Raw genomic sequence first — 17,822 nt, forward strand, 5'->3', positions numbered from 1 at the left:
AAGGCAAGGGGCTGGGGCAGGGGACCAGTGCGAAACCTGACCCTGAAGATGTGTGACCAAAACATCTTGCACAAAAGCTGCAGGAAAGAAGGTGATCCCCAAGTCAGGACACCAGGAAGAACAAAAGACCCACTTGTTTGAGGATTAAAGACACTGCAACCCAAAGAGAGGTGAACTGACATGTCACGTGGTTTGGGGACGGGCACCGGGTGCTGCACACGTCCTGAATCAGGACCCTGAATCTGGACTACCCACGTGTCCGGGCCTCGCAAATGGAAACCTCTGTCCACGAGGGGAGAAGGCACCTCTCAAAGATAAAGCACTGTAAATAAACGAAAATTTGAAACAACCCTCAACGCACATCTTCCTCAGAGCTATGCAATAAGTTAAATATGGGGACTGCCGAAATATTACACGTCCCTCTTTTCTTAATTCAACCAACATTGTTCTCTTTAGCTCCATCTAGAAAACAACCAAATGTCACAAAATCCGATAGTGAGTTGTCGGGGAAGTATGAAGATTTAGTCTGCACAGCTGTGACGGTCAAGGAGATACATTTTTATTCTTTATTTCAGTAGCTGTAAAACACGACAAGTTGCCTGATGAAACCCCTCTGGACTGGAGGAAGCAACTGGCAGGGGAATTTGGAAACCTAGAGGTTTGCACTGGGCTCGGCCATGACCTCGCCTCTCTGGGTTCAAGTACCTCATTCCAGACGTGAAGACAGACCAGACGATCTTAGGTCGCCTTACGTGTCGGGATTCCAGGACTATACGATTATATGACTCTGTCCTCTGTCAGCAATGTAAGTCAATAAAAAGAAAACAAATCAGCAAACCGTAAAGCTAGCCCATCCAACTCGGCCTCATTTCCAGAAGAAGTAGAGTGCAGGGTGCCGTGGGCCAATGCACAGCCACCCACGCTCCCTAACAGCTGACTGAGCCTGGACCCCAGACGCTTTACTAGCTTGGGCTTTCATTTGTTTTATCGATTTTTTTTCTTGAAAAAGATATTCCGCTTGGTGGTTTTTTTTTTTTTTTGCGGTATGCGGGCCTCTCACTGTTGTGGCCTCTCCCGTTGCGGAGCACAGGCTCCGGACGCGCAGGTTCAGCGGCCATGGCTCACGGGCCCAGCCGCTCCACGGCATGTGGGATCTTCCCAGACCGGGGCACGAACCTGCGTCCCCTGCGTCGGCAGGCGGACTCTCAACCACTGCGCCACCAGGGAAGCCCTCCACTTGGTGTTTTGATATAAGAAAGTAAAAACTGAAAAACTGAGGGACTACATGGACTAAGAAGCAGCTCCAGCAACCAATTCTCGGTGTGGTGCTGCCGGCGTTCTCTCTCCAAGGTCAATGTCTCAGGCCCAGCACTTCGATTGCCTCCCTGTGGCTCAGTGGGACTGACCTCTTGAAAACACCATGCTGGTCCTAGAGTCATTTCTCCCTTAGCTTTAATAATCCTGCCACACCAAACTTCATTTTGGTTCCTTCATGACAACCCTGGAATGACGGAGGAGCTAATTTTAACAGAGGTGCCGGCACACGGCATAGCTCTGAGCCATAACATCACCTCTCCCCTCGGGAGACAACTGATGCTGCCTCAGTTGTCAAAGTAAGCAAAATAACTTACTCTGTACAGTGGTGGAAGTTGCCAACTTTGCTAATTATAAGAGAGTGACTCCTGGTAGGAATGCAGAGGGGTCATATTAAGTGGTTCAGACAGGGCTTGGGAGGGAGTCCCCTGCCCCGGGCTCTGTATGAAGCAGAGAATGGAAATTGAGCAGATCTGCTCAGCACAGTCTAGATGAGGGGCAGTGGGGGACTTTCTCAGAAAGAGGAGGGAATTTGAGGGTACAGGTTTGCTTTTCCAAGAGGAAAAGGAAGAGTTGGGTTTCACTTTACCACGTGCGCTCTAGAATTTGGGGGTAAATAGCCTGGAGGACACCAAACTGGCAAGACACCATTTTTTCTTATTCTTGATTCACACAACTGCTGTTCCACCTTCTAGGCTAGCATGCACTTTGCTAAATTCCTGCAAAGCTGTCATCCAGTGGCCTCTGTGAAAGCTGCAGGCTCCCTCACCTCGCCTCCGTGGAATGTTTTAAGGATGAGAAGACGGAGACTTTACAAAGGGCAGTGGGCAGTCATCACTCAAGTGGGGAAGGCACACTCAGGACCGGAAGTCCAGTAAGTCCATCCTCCTGGCCAGAGCACAGCTATTCCTCATCAAGCTGAGAATGAAGATAAATAAGATCGTTTCCGGCAACTCCCTTGGGAAAACACATCACAGGGCCTGTGGTAACAAGTTAACCTTCGCTTTAGAGAAAATTTTGCTTTCTCCGATTACAGGGGAGGTGACAGTTAAACTGAAGGGCTCAAGCAGTGAACATCTGTCATTTTTTTGGTCAGTCAACACCCATGCCCCCTTCCTACACCGGTCTGATTTCCTCCGGAGAATTACCTCTCTTCCTTTGAGCACAGTCCTGGTGGGAGGGTAAACCCCGGGGCCTGTCTTTCCACCGGGGAGGCCTGGAGATCCCTGTCTTACTTCTACCCACCACTCGGTACAACCCACAGGGGGCACTGACCCAGGCTCAGCCCGTAAGACTCTCCATCCTTAGAAGGAGAATCAGGGACAGAAGACAGAGCGGGCAGCAATCAAAATCAAGGTTATCTTGTTGCTGCAAGTCTTGTTTCCCAGGCTTTCCATCCTTCTAGGAGCACTCCAATTCTATTTCCATAATTCCTTCTTTGATTAAGGTGGCCTGCACTGATTTCTAAGAACCTTAATCAGTACATTGCCTACACAGAAATCTGACACCGAATGGCCAGGGAGGCCATTGGAAAAGAAAAGCTATGACAAGGGAAAAGGAAGAGAAATACAAGATGCACGTAGCAAGCACTGGATGAGATGCATATAGCAGGCAATGCAAGGACCACAGAATTCTGGAGCTGGACAGGAGCTTAGGGAGCACTTGGCTCAGCATCTTCATTTTACACACACGAAAACAAAAGGCCCGGGGAGACGCAGGGACTTGTCTAAAGCCCAGGGCAGCTTGCTGAGAGCTGCTGCAGCAGCAGCTCATCGGCCTCATTAGCTGTCAGCCCCTTTCTAGGGCAGGCCTTTTGGTTCTAAAACTGCCAACCAATGAGAGAAAAGGATGTCAAGCCCAAACACATTTTTCTCCAGTCATTTTTCTCCAGTCAGCACATATGCTTGGTTGGTCTCAGCTCAATTTCCTCATCACTCTCCAGAACCTCCAAGCAGAATCATCGCGGGATAAGTCACAGTCCGGTAATGACGAAGTGGCTTTACGCTCTCAGCATCTGGTCCCTGCCCCTAACTCCAGACAGTGACTCCACGCGCTCTAAGAGGCCGGCTTTCCCCACGCACGGCCCCTCACACACTCCAGTTCAGTGACTGTTAGTAATCACCTCCCCCTCCATCCTCCAAAGTGGCCAACGTAAGCTTGATGCCACCGCAATTCAGAACGCCTCTCGAGAATCTCCAAGCCCCCCGCGACGGCCCGCTTAGGATACAGGACAATGAGAATAAACGTTCTATGAAGATTTCAGGCAGGCCCATGGATTCACTGGGCCTGTACCATCTCCCAGTGAACGGAGAAAGGAAGATGGGAAGCAGCATCTGTATATCTGTTCAACGTAAAATTTAGAGACCGTTGGCGCAAATTTGTTCTCTTTGGCCCTGGTCTGCCTACAGCTGCTGTGAAGCCTCCACAGCTGGCAGTATGCCTGGGTGGACACAGACCGGACACGTAGCTCCACCTCCACACACACACGACCAGACTGGACCCCTCTCCCCTGACACACCTGAGGGTGGGTTACCTCAGGCCGACAGACAAGAGCAGTGCCATGTGGTCCAAACCCATCTTCCCCGCACTGGAGTCCCCCATATCTCAGCCTGACACCTCCCAATTTCCATTTCTTCATTTTTGCATTCAGGGGGACTAGAATCTTTTGGCTATTTCCATACCCACAGCCCTTGAATGCAGTTGTTGCTAATTCCTTTCTCAATAAGGTTCACAGAACACATTTAAATATTTTTTTATCCAAGATACAAATGTCTCTATTATATAGGGGACCATCTGGGCTGCTATCGCTAGCTGGCTATGTTGCTATCAACTCTTTTTTTAGGGTTCATGAATCAGTTGCCAATAAGGAAAAAAAAAAAAAGTCAGCTCCAAGACTCTGCTCTCCTCCCCTGCACTTTTCCTCAGCAGGCGAGCTTTATGCCATCATCAAAATGGACCATGTGAACACAAAAACAGAAAAGATACCTAAAACTAATGTTCTGGGAATATCAGCCCACAGTTCTAGATGCCTTGGGGGAGGGAGGTGGTGTCAGCTAACTTCCCAGCGCTCAGGCCCTCCAGCTGGGCTAAGTAATATTATGTGGCCTCCGGCAGAGCTAAGATATATCCAGAGGAAAAGGAAGAAAAGGAAGCAGTAGAAAAGGGGGAAAAGGAAGGAAGGAAAGAGAGCCGTCAAGGCCTGGGATCCCTAATGCCAGGGACTCACCAACAACCACAGATGCCAGCCAGCCCGGAGCACCTGCCGGGCAGCCCGGGAGCGGAGCTCTGGGTGCAGGCCGCTGGCCAGGGAAGGAAACAATACAAATGAGAAGCCAAAACCGGAAGAGAACGCGAATGGGAAAGCTAAGGAACGGAGAGAGGGGGATGAACCTTGGATTCACAGTGGCCTGGCCTGTAGTTTCTTCCTCGCTAGAAAGGAAAGGCATCCAGAGAAAAGTAATCAGTGTGTCATTCAGCTGGAAACATGTCCTGAGTACAGACCTACAGCTTTTACAGACACTGCAGAGGACAAGGGGCCATGGCTCCATCTGGCCAGACGGCATCACAGAAATACGACCTCAGCTCACCAGTAGTCCCAGGTGTTGGTTGTACCCAAGGGCAGACTATGCAGACACAGGTGGGGGCCCTTGGCCCCGAGCCTCTGGGTGGTGAGAAGCAGACACTGGGTTGGGTACGAGTGCATAGTTAATTGCTCCCACTAAGCCATTCAACCCCAACCGTGTGGACTGCAAATGGACACACAGGGATGCCCCACCTCCTACACCCACCCTGACCCCAGAGAGACAGAGAAAAGCTAATTCCATCCTCCCCAAATTTATGGCGAGGAAAGTGTGGGATTTGCATTGCTGGGGAGTATTTTTCGTTGTGGTGTTAATTGTGTGCACGTGTGTGTGAGTGACATTTCTACAAATCTGGTTTGTCTTTTAAAACCACTTTTGTGACCCAAGGCAGATTAAAGAGACTAGGAAATGAAGCCATCCTCCAAACTGTCTCCCTGTGAGCTGAAACCTGCTTCACTTCCAAGCCCCAGCAGTCCCCAGCTTATTAGGAGCAGAAATGAACTTGAGTCTTTTTTTTTTTTTTTTTTTCAGTACGCAGGCCTCTTACTGTTGTGGCCTCTCCCGTTGGGGAGCACAGGCTCCGGATGCGCAGGCCCAGTGGCCATGGCTCACGGGCCCAGCCGCTCCGCGGCATGTGGGATCTTCCCGGACCGGGGCACGAACCCGTGTCCCCTGCATCGGCAGGCGGACTCTCAACCACTGCGCCACCAGGGAAGCCCGAACTTGAGTCTTTGACTCCTCTGCGGCCCAGGTAAGGTTGCCTGGTCCGCCTCCCTGGCAGCCACCAAATGAAGTGCTAGGCCTTTGGGCCTCCCATTGATTCAAGAGCTGAAATGCAATGGTTTAAATGAACAACAACAACGAATTTTTGCACAAGATCCCTTCGTTCTCAATGTCAGGTGCATTTCGCAGTTCTCACATACCCAAAACATTCTCAGGCCTAAAATCTTGGAAAACACTGCTAGCTCTTTCTGATGAAATCCCTTGGAAGAAATGACTGTGGTCAAGGGATGACGGCAAACCGCAAGATTTGTCTCCGGTAAAATCTGTTTAAGGAGCATTTATAACTTCTGACAGCTAGGACCCAATGCTAAGACTTGAAGAAAGATTCCGTAACTATTTTATTCACCTAAAAGACCTGAGGATTCCAGAGTGATATAGCCAAACAGACCAGATATTTAAGCAAGCAAATAAACATGGGATGTTTGGGACCCTACTGTTGGTCCATCCTAGAGGAACACAGAGAGAAGCAACGCACAGGGGCCAGAGGGTCAACAAAGGGCAGAGCTGGTGCAGCAAAGACCAGGGACCAAGAGAGTTCCTGCTTGTAAAATCAGAGGAGCCACTAAAAATTAAACACAGAATTACTATTTGATCCTGCATTTCCACTTGTGGGTCTATACACCAAAAAAATGAAAAACAGGGTATCACAGAGATATTTGCACACCCATGTTCACAGCGGCACTATTCACAAAAACAGCCAAAAGGTGGAACCAACAGATGAATGGATAAACAAAATGTGGTACATACACACAACAGAATATTTTCAGCCTTAAAAAATATGAAATGCTGTCACATGCTACAACATGGATGAACAATCAGGACGTTATGCTAAGTAAAGTAAGCCAGACATAAAGGACAAATACTGTATAAATCCACTTATATAAGGTACATAGAGTAGTCAAGTTCCTAAAGACGGAAGGTAGAAAGGTGATTGCCAGGGGCTGAGGGGAAGGGGGAATGAGGAGTTATTGTTTAATGGATATGGAGTTTTAGTTTGGGATGATGAGAAAGTTCTGGAGAGGGATGGTAGCGATGGCTGCACGACCATGTGAATGTACTTACTTAATGCCACCGACCCGTACGCTTAAAACTGAGTTAAAATGGTCAAATTTATGTTATGTCTACTTTACCCAATTAAAAAAACAATTTTTTTTTAATCAATTTGAAAAACTAGAGGAGCCAGAGACAGCCCAAAGTAGAAACTGAGGGGCTAGGTGAAATCACTTTCTCTCTCAGGTAACCAGGGCAACACAGAGAAGGTTGAGCAAAAGGTAGCAACAGGATAGAACTAGAGAAAACAGACTGCTTGACCAGGCAGGCTGAGTCTCAACCTGGGCTAGAGTAATTAACTGACGGAGACTGGACAGGAACACCCAGTCCAATTCAACACACGCTGAATTAGCGTCTGCGCAACCTCTGTCTCTCCAGGCCTGTATGTAACTGAGGCCCTTACAAACCCTTTGGCTAGAGCAATGGACTTGTTCATTTAGGACAATGGCCTCGGAGTCAGGTGGTGATGAAGGTTCTGTTCTCAGCACCCCGTCACAGACAGGAGTGCCGAGGCCTGTGGTGGTGGCCAGCCCCGGCGGGCGAAGCCATTGTCTCTGACAGTGGCACCCGGTCCTGACCCTGGCCGCTGCATCCCGGAGGCTGTACTGCGCTGAGTCTCCCTTCCGAGTCGAGTCTCGGAGCAGATGGTAGGAGCAGCTGCCAGTGCACCCAGCACCCACAGCACCCAGCCGGACAGCCACCCAGCCGGGCCAGTTCCCAGGCACTGCTCCCACAGCCAGCCACCACAGCCAGAGCCACAGGCTCCCTCGTCTCTTTGAAGGGGGAGTTCTGAGTTCCCAAGCCAAACGAGGCTACCAAAGATGGGATGGTCACTCCTCCTTTCACGGCCAGTCTGAGAACCACCAGCCATGCGCTCCCCACGTGGTCACTGTGTCCTCCTAAGCTCTGCAAATGCATAACGTGGACAGGTAAGGGCCCTGCCCTCCATCTGCTTCTCCTGCACGTCGACAGCCCAGGCACACACATGTGAAAGTGTGTCCTCATGCAAGGTCATATGTGCACAAGAGCAAGAGAGCCATGTGAGCTGTCTCGGGAGTCTGTGGGAGGCTGGAGTGAGCAGAGTTGACGATGGTGATATGTGAGCGAGACAGTGAAAAAACTGTGCAGAATTTAGATCCAAGAGGGTAGAAGTCTTTCCTTTTGCAAAGAGGAATAAAATGCACATTTCCAGGAGGCAATAGAATCTACCTATGGAGTTGGGGCTGTGAGACGGCAAGAGTGGGAGACTGGCGGCAGGGGTAGGTAGACACCGCTCCGTGACAGGCCCCCCCAACACCAAACTGATGTGGACATTGTCCCATAAGATATCCTGAGATCCCACCCTTAGTCTGCAGTCCCTGTGCCCTGTAGCAGGGAGTGTCCCAACCAAGTCGTTTAATGCCTCCGACGCTTCGCAGAGAAATGTTGGTGGCTCTGTGAGAGTCTAAAAGCTTAATCTTGGTTTAGCTATCTCTTTTAGTGTTTTATATTTTGGCTGTATTTTAGCATATGTAAGAATGTCTCCTGTTTGCCTCTCTTTCTATGCCAAATTAAGAATATCGCCAGCCTCATCATTAAGTTGTATGAGGATTTACCGAGCCCCTTCTACATGGCAGGCACAGTTCCAGCCTCCGGAGAAACCATGGTGAGCAGAAAGGGTCCCTGCTCTCATGGCGCATCCTCCTGTGCTAGCTATGAGGCAGTGGAGAACCAGGTGGAGGCACCAGAGAGGAGGGGAATCGGGGAGGCAGGAGGTGCAAACATCACATGTCAAAGTGAGATACCGGCGGGGGTGGGGGGCATGGGGATGCCTCGGACAGAACACAAAGTGGAGACCAGAGAAGACATGGCTAAGAGCTCAGCATCATATGAATAGGCCAAAGGAGGGTCCTCAAGGGACAGGCTATCGTCAACCCCAGGCATCCTATCATTTATGTAAACCCATTTTTTGTTTCCAGATGGATAATCTGAGAAACTGAGAGGTTTACTCAGTTCCATATGACTGAATCTCTGACAGGCTAGAACTGGCTGAAAGGATCAACCATAAAGACATTTCACCTAGCGAAACTGTCCCTCAGTACGTACTACTTGTTATCATGGGTCAGGGGCCCATTAAAACTCTCCAGTAGCAAATGCTGCCGGGAATCCAATGAAATATTATTGGGAATTAATTTTATTTGTATGTTGTCAAAACTCAGAGTTTTAAAAAGTGACTCTAGATATTAAAAAAAAATTTTTTTAACCTGAAATAACTGGTATGAATCTTTGATCTTTCCAAAGAATGGTTTCATCTGTCTTTATATAAAAGAGACAGTCTGCAAACAGGCTCAACCAAGCTGGAGCTGAGAGGGCTCTTACTAATAAACACTGTTCATTTTATATTGGCTGGAAGCAGACATCACTTCACATCTGAGACCCTTTAGAACACTTTTTTTTTCTTCTAAACATCCAGTATGCAATGTTTTAAGATACACGTATACACCATATTTGGAAAAAGAGACAGCCAAATCTCTTCTGGATGATAAGATTAGTAGTGATTTTGTTCCTTTATTATGTCCCTGTACTTTCAAAATTTGGGGCAATGAACCTGTAGAATTTTATAAGCAGAAAAATAATTTTTTTAAAAACGAAATAGAATTTCTTCTTTTTAAAAAGGATACATAGTATGTTTGGTGTCATCTTCTTCTTGTTTCAACGCCAATCAGAAATTCCAACTCCAAATATTTCATTTATACAGAGAAAGGTAATCCTTTGGATAGAAACATTATTCACTATTATCAAAGTTAAACAATCCAAAGGCAGTGACTACGGTTAAAAAAAAGGACACGGGCCTAAGAGTCTCAGACTCAGCTAAAATCTCAGATCTAATACATCCCAGCTGTGCAACCTTGGGCAAGTTTCATAACCTCTCTGATACAGTTTCTTCATCTGTAAAATGTCAGTTGTGAGGATGAAAAGGCTGCCTGGGCAGTAAGGGGCCATGTGCCTGATGGTATGAAAAGCCACACACACACACAACAAAAAACCAAAACCCTCGGTTTTATTCTGCATCTTCCAAATGTGACAAATGTACTCAAAGACAGTGGCTCATATAAAATAAATTGGTAATTTGAAATCTTCTCATTTGAAAACAAATGCAGATAAATTTTCAAAGTAAAAACCAAGACTGGAAAGAAATGTTGTGCTACAGCCAGCCACATCCATCCTTGTTTCCAGACCTCCAGTGGGAAGAAGAGGCAGGTAAACAGTTGGAGGTACATCTGAGGGGTCCTCTGTAAATGCCTAAGACTGGCCTACTACAGACACTCAATAAATAGTAACTACTCTTACTATCCCTAAGTAGGTGTGTACCATTAAATAAGAAAAAGTGCTAACCTCTTATCTTACAACCCAGACATGGCAGTGGGGTGGGTCTTTTAACTGCTATATACTGTTAAGTGCCCAATTCACTATTTGGGATGTCAATACAGAGTAAGCAATCAATATGGTTCATCAGATCGAGAAATATACAAGGAGTATAAGCTGAAAAGAAAGCAAACACAGAGTCTAACACAGACCAACATAAATTTTGGTTGAAATAATTACTCGCCTATAGCCAACACCCACACACACAATGCGTACACAGATTGTGTCGATGTGTCTCAGATTTCCCCTTTCAATGTTCAGCAACGAAAGCAACGCAGTAGGGCTTTGGGATGTTTGATTTGGACAGAGGGAGAAGGAAAAGACTAGGAAAGGTAAAGGGGCTGAGACTTGAGTTGTTACCGCAATTTGAATTCAGAGAGCACAAATTCTTTTCATCATTAGAAACTGGAATCTTGCCAGGTCAGGGATGAGGTCAGGACCTGACCCAGACTTGGAATCTGACTGCATTCAGCTACGCCTAGACAAGGGGGTGAGTGTTGGAAACCTGAAGAGTAGAGGCCAACAATGGGATCACAGCAATGCCTGATTTTGAGTCAAATGTCTGTTAGTCAACCAGGTGCACAAACCACCCATTTAATTAACCTGCTCTTGAATTATTTATTATCTTCCTGACTGAGAGAAAATTATCCTTTCTGGTTACCTGCTTGGCTTCAAGGGCTAATTCAGAGAACTCCAAGCCTGACAGTTTGATGGAGGTCTCTGGTACCTGCCACTCTCTGGCCAAGGCAAAAACATAAAGAAACAGCAAATAAAGTATTTCTGAAGAAGAGAGGTAGTTTGCCTTCTACATTGCAAACGCCTCACCAAATCCAAAGTAGCACAGAAAGCTCCTTTCAAACACATTAGTAGAGGTCCACTGCACTGTTTGGGCACGATCTGTTCTGTACCCCTTGTTCATTCTAAGTTAGGTAAAGGTTTGTTTTCCTTTAACAACTGTCAACAACTTCAAGGCTCAGTTCTCCACTGCAGATTAGACCCAGCCTTCCCGTGCAGAGGAAGAGATGGTGCAAAATCCCATCACTTCTCACTCGCAGCATTTTTGATCAGTCCCGAAATTCCCATGTCTGAATTCCTTCTCTCTCACCCCCAGATTCCTAAGGCAACTGATTCACAGACTTACACCATCTTACACATCAGGGGAGGCTTGGAGATCATCCAGGTCAACTTTCTCACTTTTGAGATGTCTTCCCTAAGCGTCTTCCCTAAGGTGACATAATTAGAAGTCTTCCTCCTCATGGGGTTCCCCTCCTCCCTGCCAGAGAGCCTTGTCCAGGAATTCATCTTGGGCTCCTTCCCTGCCGCCTGACTTGCTGGGCAGGAAGATGCACTGAGGTGCTTCTCCTTCTAAAACGTGTGACCTTAACCATTCTTCCCACCAAATTTCTGAGGGTGAAGCCAGGGAGCTTAAACAACCTCAGAGGACCAAGTTCTGGGAGTTCAACTGACTTGGCCAATGTTGTGCTGTCTTTATGAGAGAATCAGCATTCCTCACTCCTCTCTCCCTCTCTTCAGAAGCACTCTGTCCACTATTCCCACACCACCCCTGCAGAACCAGGACTCACCACGACTGCCCTCAACCTGGTGTAGCCCCAGGAAGGGCAGCACACAAGTTTGTGCCCGCTGGAGATGCTGTGCACCTGGCCAAGCGGAGATGTGCTACCTGCAAAGTCTTTCGGGACTTGGTTGTCTCGGTCCCCAGGAAGGCAAAGGAGGAAACTCGCCCTCCTCCACCTCTCTCTACGTGACCGACCTGCACAGCCTCATTCACGCCCGTCTTTCCCCAGTCTCCCTTGCCTTCTCCTCGCTTTTCTCTCGTCCTCACCGCCCGCTGCCTTCCTTGCCGAACCCCATCACCTGGTTCCCGTCCACTCCGCTCCCCGGGCCCGGCCTCTCCCTACTTCCTCTTACAAGGCGCTCCCGTCGTGTTTCCACTTTGTCTCCAATTATGTCTAAATGCAACCCACCACAGATGCTGACATTTTAAATGTTTAGTTGTTATAGTTACTTGACTAATTGCCGGGCCGACGGTGGCGCTTCTCCTTCGCCTCCCGCGGGCAGCAGAGGAGGAGGCCGGGGAGGTAAGGGGGTAGATGGGGCTGTAGACGCTAGTCCCCGGGGTCTGGGACACAAGGCCAGGCCCTGGCAAGGGTGCTCTGCCCCGGAAACCGGCGGTCCCTCCGCCTACAGCCAGTAGCCAGGGCACCGAAGGCGCGCCCGGCCTCAGGATTGCCGCGAACCGTCTCCCGCCCTGGGACAACGGAGCGGCAGAGAGTCTAACCTCGGGCGCGCCGCAGCCGGCCTCCCAACCGTCCACACTCGCAATGTGGATAAAGTGAGGTGGCATCTTCGGGAACCTGAGGAAGGAGGTGGCCAGGGGCGCGTTTGGGGGCGAAAGCAAAGAGTTAGAAGCCGCTGCCGGTTACTCACGTGCCAGATGGCGAAAAAGATGAGCGCAGCGCACAGCACCAGCGACAGCATGTAGCAGAAAGCAGCGAAAGTGAAGGCCATGGCCGGCCGGGGGCCGCCCGCACTGCAACCCCACCACACACAAAGCAGCGCCTAGGAAGCCGTTGTCCCCCTCAAGGACCGCACTCCCTCAAAAGGGGGGCAAAAAAGGTACGCCAAGCGGAAAGCGCCTTGAGGGTCCGCGAACGGGGCCAGGATTCCCGCAGGCTCTGGCGACCCGGGACTCCTGCTTGTTTGCGAAAATAAGTGCGTCGGGCGTCGTTGTCGGGAACTGTCCCCAAATCGAGGAAGAAACCAAATCAGTAGAGAAGTCCTGCAGATTAGCGTCAACCGGCGAGCTTCTCGAGACAACACGGCGAGGGCTGCGAGGACTCCACGGAGGACCGCGTGAACAGCTCCCGTGGCCCCGGAATCCCAGGGAAGAGCCCCCTGCCTTCCGCGCCTAAGCCACACAGAAGAGCCGACAGCGCCGCTCGGGACTCTCCCGCGCCAGCCAGGAGCCAACCGAGAGCGTCCAGCGAGGTGCCCGGGCAGACCCCGAGCTGCTCCCAAGTCCCTGGAGAACAGGTCTTCAGGTAGCCGGGAAGAGCCAGGTCCCCTTGGTCCTGCGCCCCGGACGCGGATTCCACGGCTGCCCTGCGCTCTTGGGCGCGCCCGGCCCCGGCCCCTGCTGCGGCCCCCGGCCCACCGGCCTCGGTAATACAAGTTCCCCGGAAATGAGGGGTTGGACCGGGCCGGGCACGGGCTCCAGCCCAGCGGGCCTGCTCCCGCCCGGGCAGCTGGAGTGGATCTCAGGCCAAGAGCTGCTCGCCGCGGAAGCTCGCTCCACCTGCTGCTGCCGCCGCCTGTGCCACTGCGAGAAGTGAAGACGCGCAGCCGGGGATCCCCTCCCTCTCGGCTCCGGCTCCGCCGAGCACGCCCTCCCCGGCGGGCGGAGACTGAGGCGGCCGGGGCTGGGGAAAGGTGGGCGGCCAAGCGCAGGCAGGATCCCGGTCGCCGCCGCCGCTGCGGTTGCGCCAGCCAGCCTCTCCGAGGAAACTTGAAGCCAGCGGCGTAGGCGGGGCAGGACGGCCGCGCCGAGGTGGGGCTGGGTGGGGAGGAGCAGGGACTCTTTAAACACGTGCGTCTGGAGGAGGCGGGAAGCTGCGGAAGGGTATGTGTGTACCTCGTACGTAAAGGCTGCAGGAGCCGCTCCGTATCTCGCCACTTGCTCGGGAGTGGGAAATGTGGCGCCGAGGGAGTTGGAAGCGTGTTGGTTGGGCACACAGGACAAGCTCTTGGAACCCAGGGTTGTTCGGGTGGGTTTTCCCGAGCTGTGGATTTAATACTCCGGGCTGCGTTTGCAGCGCATCCCTGAAAAATTCTGCATGAGCGTCTTTCACTCGCCGCCTCCACCCTCCCCCGCCGTCTGACCTTGGGAATGAGGAAACTAGACTTTGAGGACTATTGTGGGCCGGAAAGGCAGCAGCAGTGACTCTGTGTGTATTGGTGTTGGTCTAAAGTGTCAAGAGCATGTGCTTTTGCAGTCAGACTCCGTTCTAAGAGCAACTTTCTAAACCTCTTTAAATCTCGGTTTCCTTATCTGCATAAGGGTCAACATGTAATTGCCTCTAGGTCTACATTGCACCGCCAAGCGCAAAATGAAAGTGTGGGGCTTCTTGTTAAATGTATTGAGATATATATATTAAGAATTTCAAGATAGCAACCGGCAGAGTTTTAAACCAGGGGTGAGGCCCTTCTGAGTACAGGACTTCCCCTGCCCCACGCCCCGCAACTGTAGAGGTTGCATACCTGTGATTTCAGCCCTGCTCTGTGTTATATTTGTTGCCACTTTATCTTTCACCAAAGTATGTCTCCAAGTATAAAGTTTCATTAAGGAAAATTTGCAAATACAGAGATGGGAAAAGATGAAGCAAACGCTATAATTTACCACCCTCAGACACCACTAACACAAAAGTGGTTGGTATATTTCTTTCTAGCTCTATTTTTGCTTTTTACTTGATATCAATTATTTCTTTTAATTGTTGTAATTATACTGCATAAATTTTTGTAACACCAAAACGATACGATAATCTCAAAGGGAAATTTGACCATTCAATATTTGGAGTCCCTTTAAGGCTGATCTGTTGTCCTTTGTTTCTGCTGGTTCTTGCTTCCGGAGTCCTAGCACCTCATCTGTCTAGTAATTTTTTATTGTATGTCAAACATTGTTTTTAAAAGTTCTTGTGGAAATTTGAGGTCTGAGATGATGTTATCTTCCTCCAAAGAAAATTTCCTACTTCATTTACCAAGTGTCTAGGGGAAATGAACACTCTAGAATTACCTCAATCCAATTTCAGGGATTGAGATTTGTGGGCTGCCCATTGACTGTGATCTGTGTAAGGGCTGGTTTTTTTATGGTTCACTCTTATTCACATGCAACAGTCCTTTTGGATCCCAAGCCAAAGCGAGTGGGTTTTCAAGTCCCAAGTCTTGGCGGTCCTTGGACTCTGACTTTTGCTCCAACCCTGCAAAGCACTAAAAGCAGCCTCTCAGCCACCTGTTCTAGATTAGCAAATGCCTCTAGGGCAAAACTGACCCCAAGTGCTGGGCTGATGTTTCTAGATTCCCAACCACTCTCAGAACTTGACTCCAGTAATTTCTTACTCCCTTGTTGAGTCTTTGGTGCTTTTAAGAAGATGTTTCTATATTTCATCCAGCTTTTAAAATTGTGTTCAGTCGGAGGATTGGTCTGAATGATCTAGCCCAGCATTACCAGCAGCAGAAGTCTCTACGTCAGAAGAAATTTTCATTATCCTACCACTCTGACTTTCAAGTCTCCATCCATATCACAGCCTCTATTTTTCTTGCCCTTTCCCCAGCCATGCTTTATTTAGTTTTATTGGTTATAGAATGGTATCTCAGTAAAGGTGACTGCAGTGGTAGAATTTCAGAAAATAAGAACCCCAGGCCGTTACTATTTATTCAACAAATGTTGTTTAGTACCCATATGTTGTGGGCATCGTTAGGGATTCACAAGGTTCCCAGTCTAACTGCTGAGGTAATTAATAACTCTTTCACAAGGCAGTGTCTTAAAAAAAAAAAAAGTGGCTATGACACAGTGTAGGAAGACAAGGAATAAAGTGATTAGAAATAGATGTTGAGTGACCAACTAAAGTGTTCTGCACCCAATTCCAACGTGGAGGATTTTTCCACATCACCACGCAACCCTCAGAAACCAGCTGGTGACCTACAATTCAACTCAATTCTGACACTGTCTACCTGGAGATAGTATCAGATTCTACAAGTTAAGGGCTCAGTCTCATAAGCCAGTCCTCCAATTCAGATGCCAATCACAAGACCAGGTTGTTACCTGTGCTTCTGCTGGCTGGCTGTTGATTTGGAGGTTCCAAGGACTCCTTCCTTGGGTTTGATTAATTTGCTGGAATAGTTCACAGTACTTAGCAATCTAGTTTACATGGTAGATTACCAGTTTATTACAAAGGATATTAAAGGATACGAATGAACAGCCAGATCAAGAGATACACAGGACAAAATCTGAAAGGGTCCTGAACACAGGAACATCTGTCCCCATGGAGTTTGAGGTGCACCACCCACAGTGATGGGTTCTGGCTCAGCAACACGGAAGCTCTCCAAATCTCGTCCTCTTAGACTGTTGTGGAGGCTTCATTACACAAGCATGATGGATTAAATCATTGGTAACAGAGTCAACCTCCATCCCCTCTCCCCTTCCCAGAAATCAGGGAGTGGGACTAAAAGTTCCAACCCTCTATTCATGGTTGATTCCCTGCACAACTAGCCCCCATCCTTATGTGCTTTCCAGGAGTCACACCATTAACATAAACCCAGTTGTGGTGGAAAAAGGGGCTTGTTATGAATAACGAGACACCGTTTCACCTTTCTGGCTCTGAAGTGATTTCAGGAACTGAGGACAAGAGACCAAATATTATCACAAAAGATGCTCCCACTGCTCTTATCACTCAGGACATTTCAGGGGTTTTGGGAGCAGTGAGCTAAGATGGTGGACATTTGAATGACCAAATATATTGATATATTTCTTATAAATCATAATATGCTGCCAACCTACATTGTTTCAGCTACTGTAGACATTGAAAAGCCAATTCCTTGATTTTTTTCCTAGCCACTGTGCAGGTAGGAGTGGCCATGTGACACAGCTTGAACCTGTGAGATGTATACTTCTTTTTACCTGGAATGCAAACCTGATGCCTGGAGGCACACCAGCCATCTTGTGATCATGAGAAGGAAATCAACACATTAAGAATGGAGAAGCCAAAAAGACAGAGGGAGGAAATACCATTGACATCATAACTGGGCCACCCCACCAGCCCTGAACTTCCTATTCCCTCACTGGTATAACTGCAGTGATTGTGATACTCTTGAAAGATTTCTGTTCCAGTTGGTAAGTATTACAGTTGCTGCAGCAAACAGGAAAATTAATAAATAATTAAAAATTCTAAATTAAACTCATTCATTTGGGCCAGTTGTCATAGGATGTCACAAGGATCATTGATAAACGGGCCTCTCGGATGCTTATTTATCACAGAGCACACCATGCTATTGACATCCTGGTTTATCACTATATTGAAATCACGTGGTTGCCACTGATTCTAAATAGTTGTTACTTTACTTGTATTTGTGCACTGTAATGCTTGTGTAAGTGGTAAATGTAGTGTTTTAATACTTATAAACTTAAGAATTTATAAATAAAATATTAAAAACAAACCCACAGAATCAAGAGAAAACCAACATGGATACATTTATTAGTGTTCCATTTAAATATCATACGACTCAATCTTCTGAGCCTGAAAAGAACAAGCAGTATGAATATTGAAGTATAGCCTAGAATACTTACTGTGTGGAAATCCAAACGACCTGAACATTTTTACACTGTGCAAGAATCAGTGCAAATGCACACAATACTTTTTATTTCTTTAATGTAAAATAATTAGATTATTTTAACAAAAATATAAGTGTCTCATCAGTGCTAGGGATATAAGTATGGGATGCAAATGGTGCTCTGAGTTGACTGTTAAAAGATTTAGATATTCATCAGAGTGGCAATCACATTTTGCCAAAGCTCATGGTTCAATCAAAGAAAATTGTAATTATCACTGAGAAAAACAATCAAAAGATCAGTTTCACACAATAATGTATTTGAAAGAACAAAATCTTCTAAGTTTA

At 48.1% G+C, this 17,822-nt stretch overlaps 1 protein-coding gene across 1 annotated transcript in view; it reads right to left on the reverse strand.

The window, feature by feature from the left end:
* Nucleotides 1–17,822, reverse strand: part of CNIH3 (cornichon family AMPA receptor auxiliary protein 3) — a 282,314-nt gene that overhangs the window by 109,164 nt on the left and 155,328 nt on the right. Inside the window, exon 1 of the mRNA XM_059997753.1 lies at nt 12,582–12,955. Within this exon, the coding sequence (XP_059853736.1) occupies nt 12,582–12,662 (81 nt within the window). The 5' untranslated portion in view covers nt 12,663–12,955. Of the gene's footprint in view, nt 1–12,581 lie in introns of the transcript that reaches the window.

Source organism: Delphinus delphis, chromosome 1 (assembly GCF_949987515.2).
Source record: "Delphinus delphis chromosome 1, mDelDel1.2, whole genome shotgun sequence".
Classification (NCBI taxonomy): domain Eukaryota; kingdom Metazoa; phylum Chordata; class Mammalia; order Artiodactyla; family Delphinidae; genus Delphinus; species Delphinus delphis.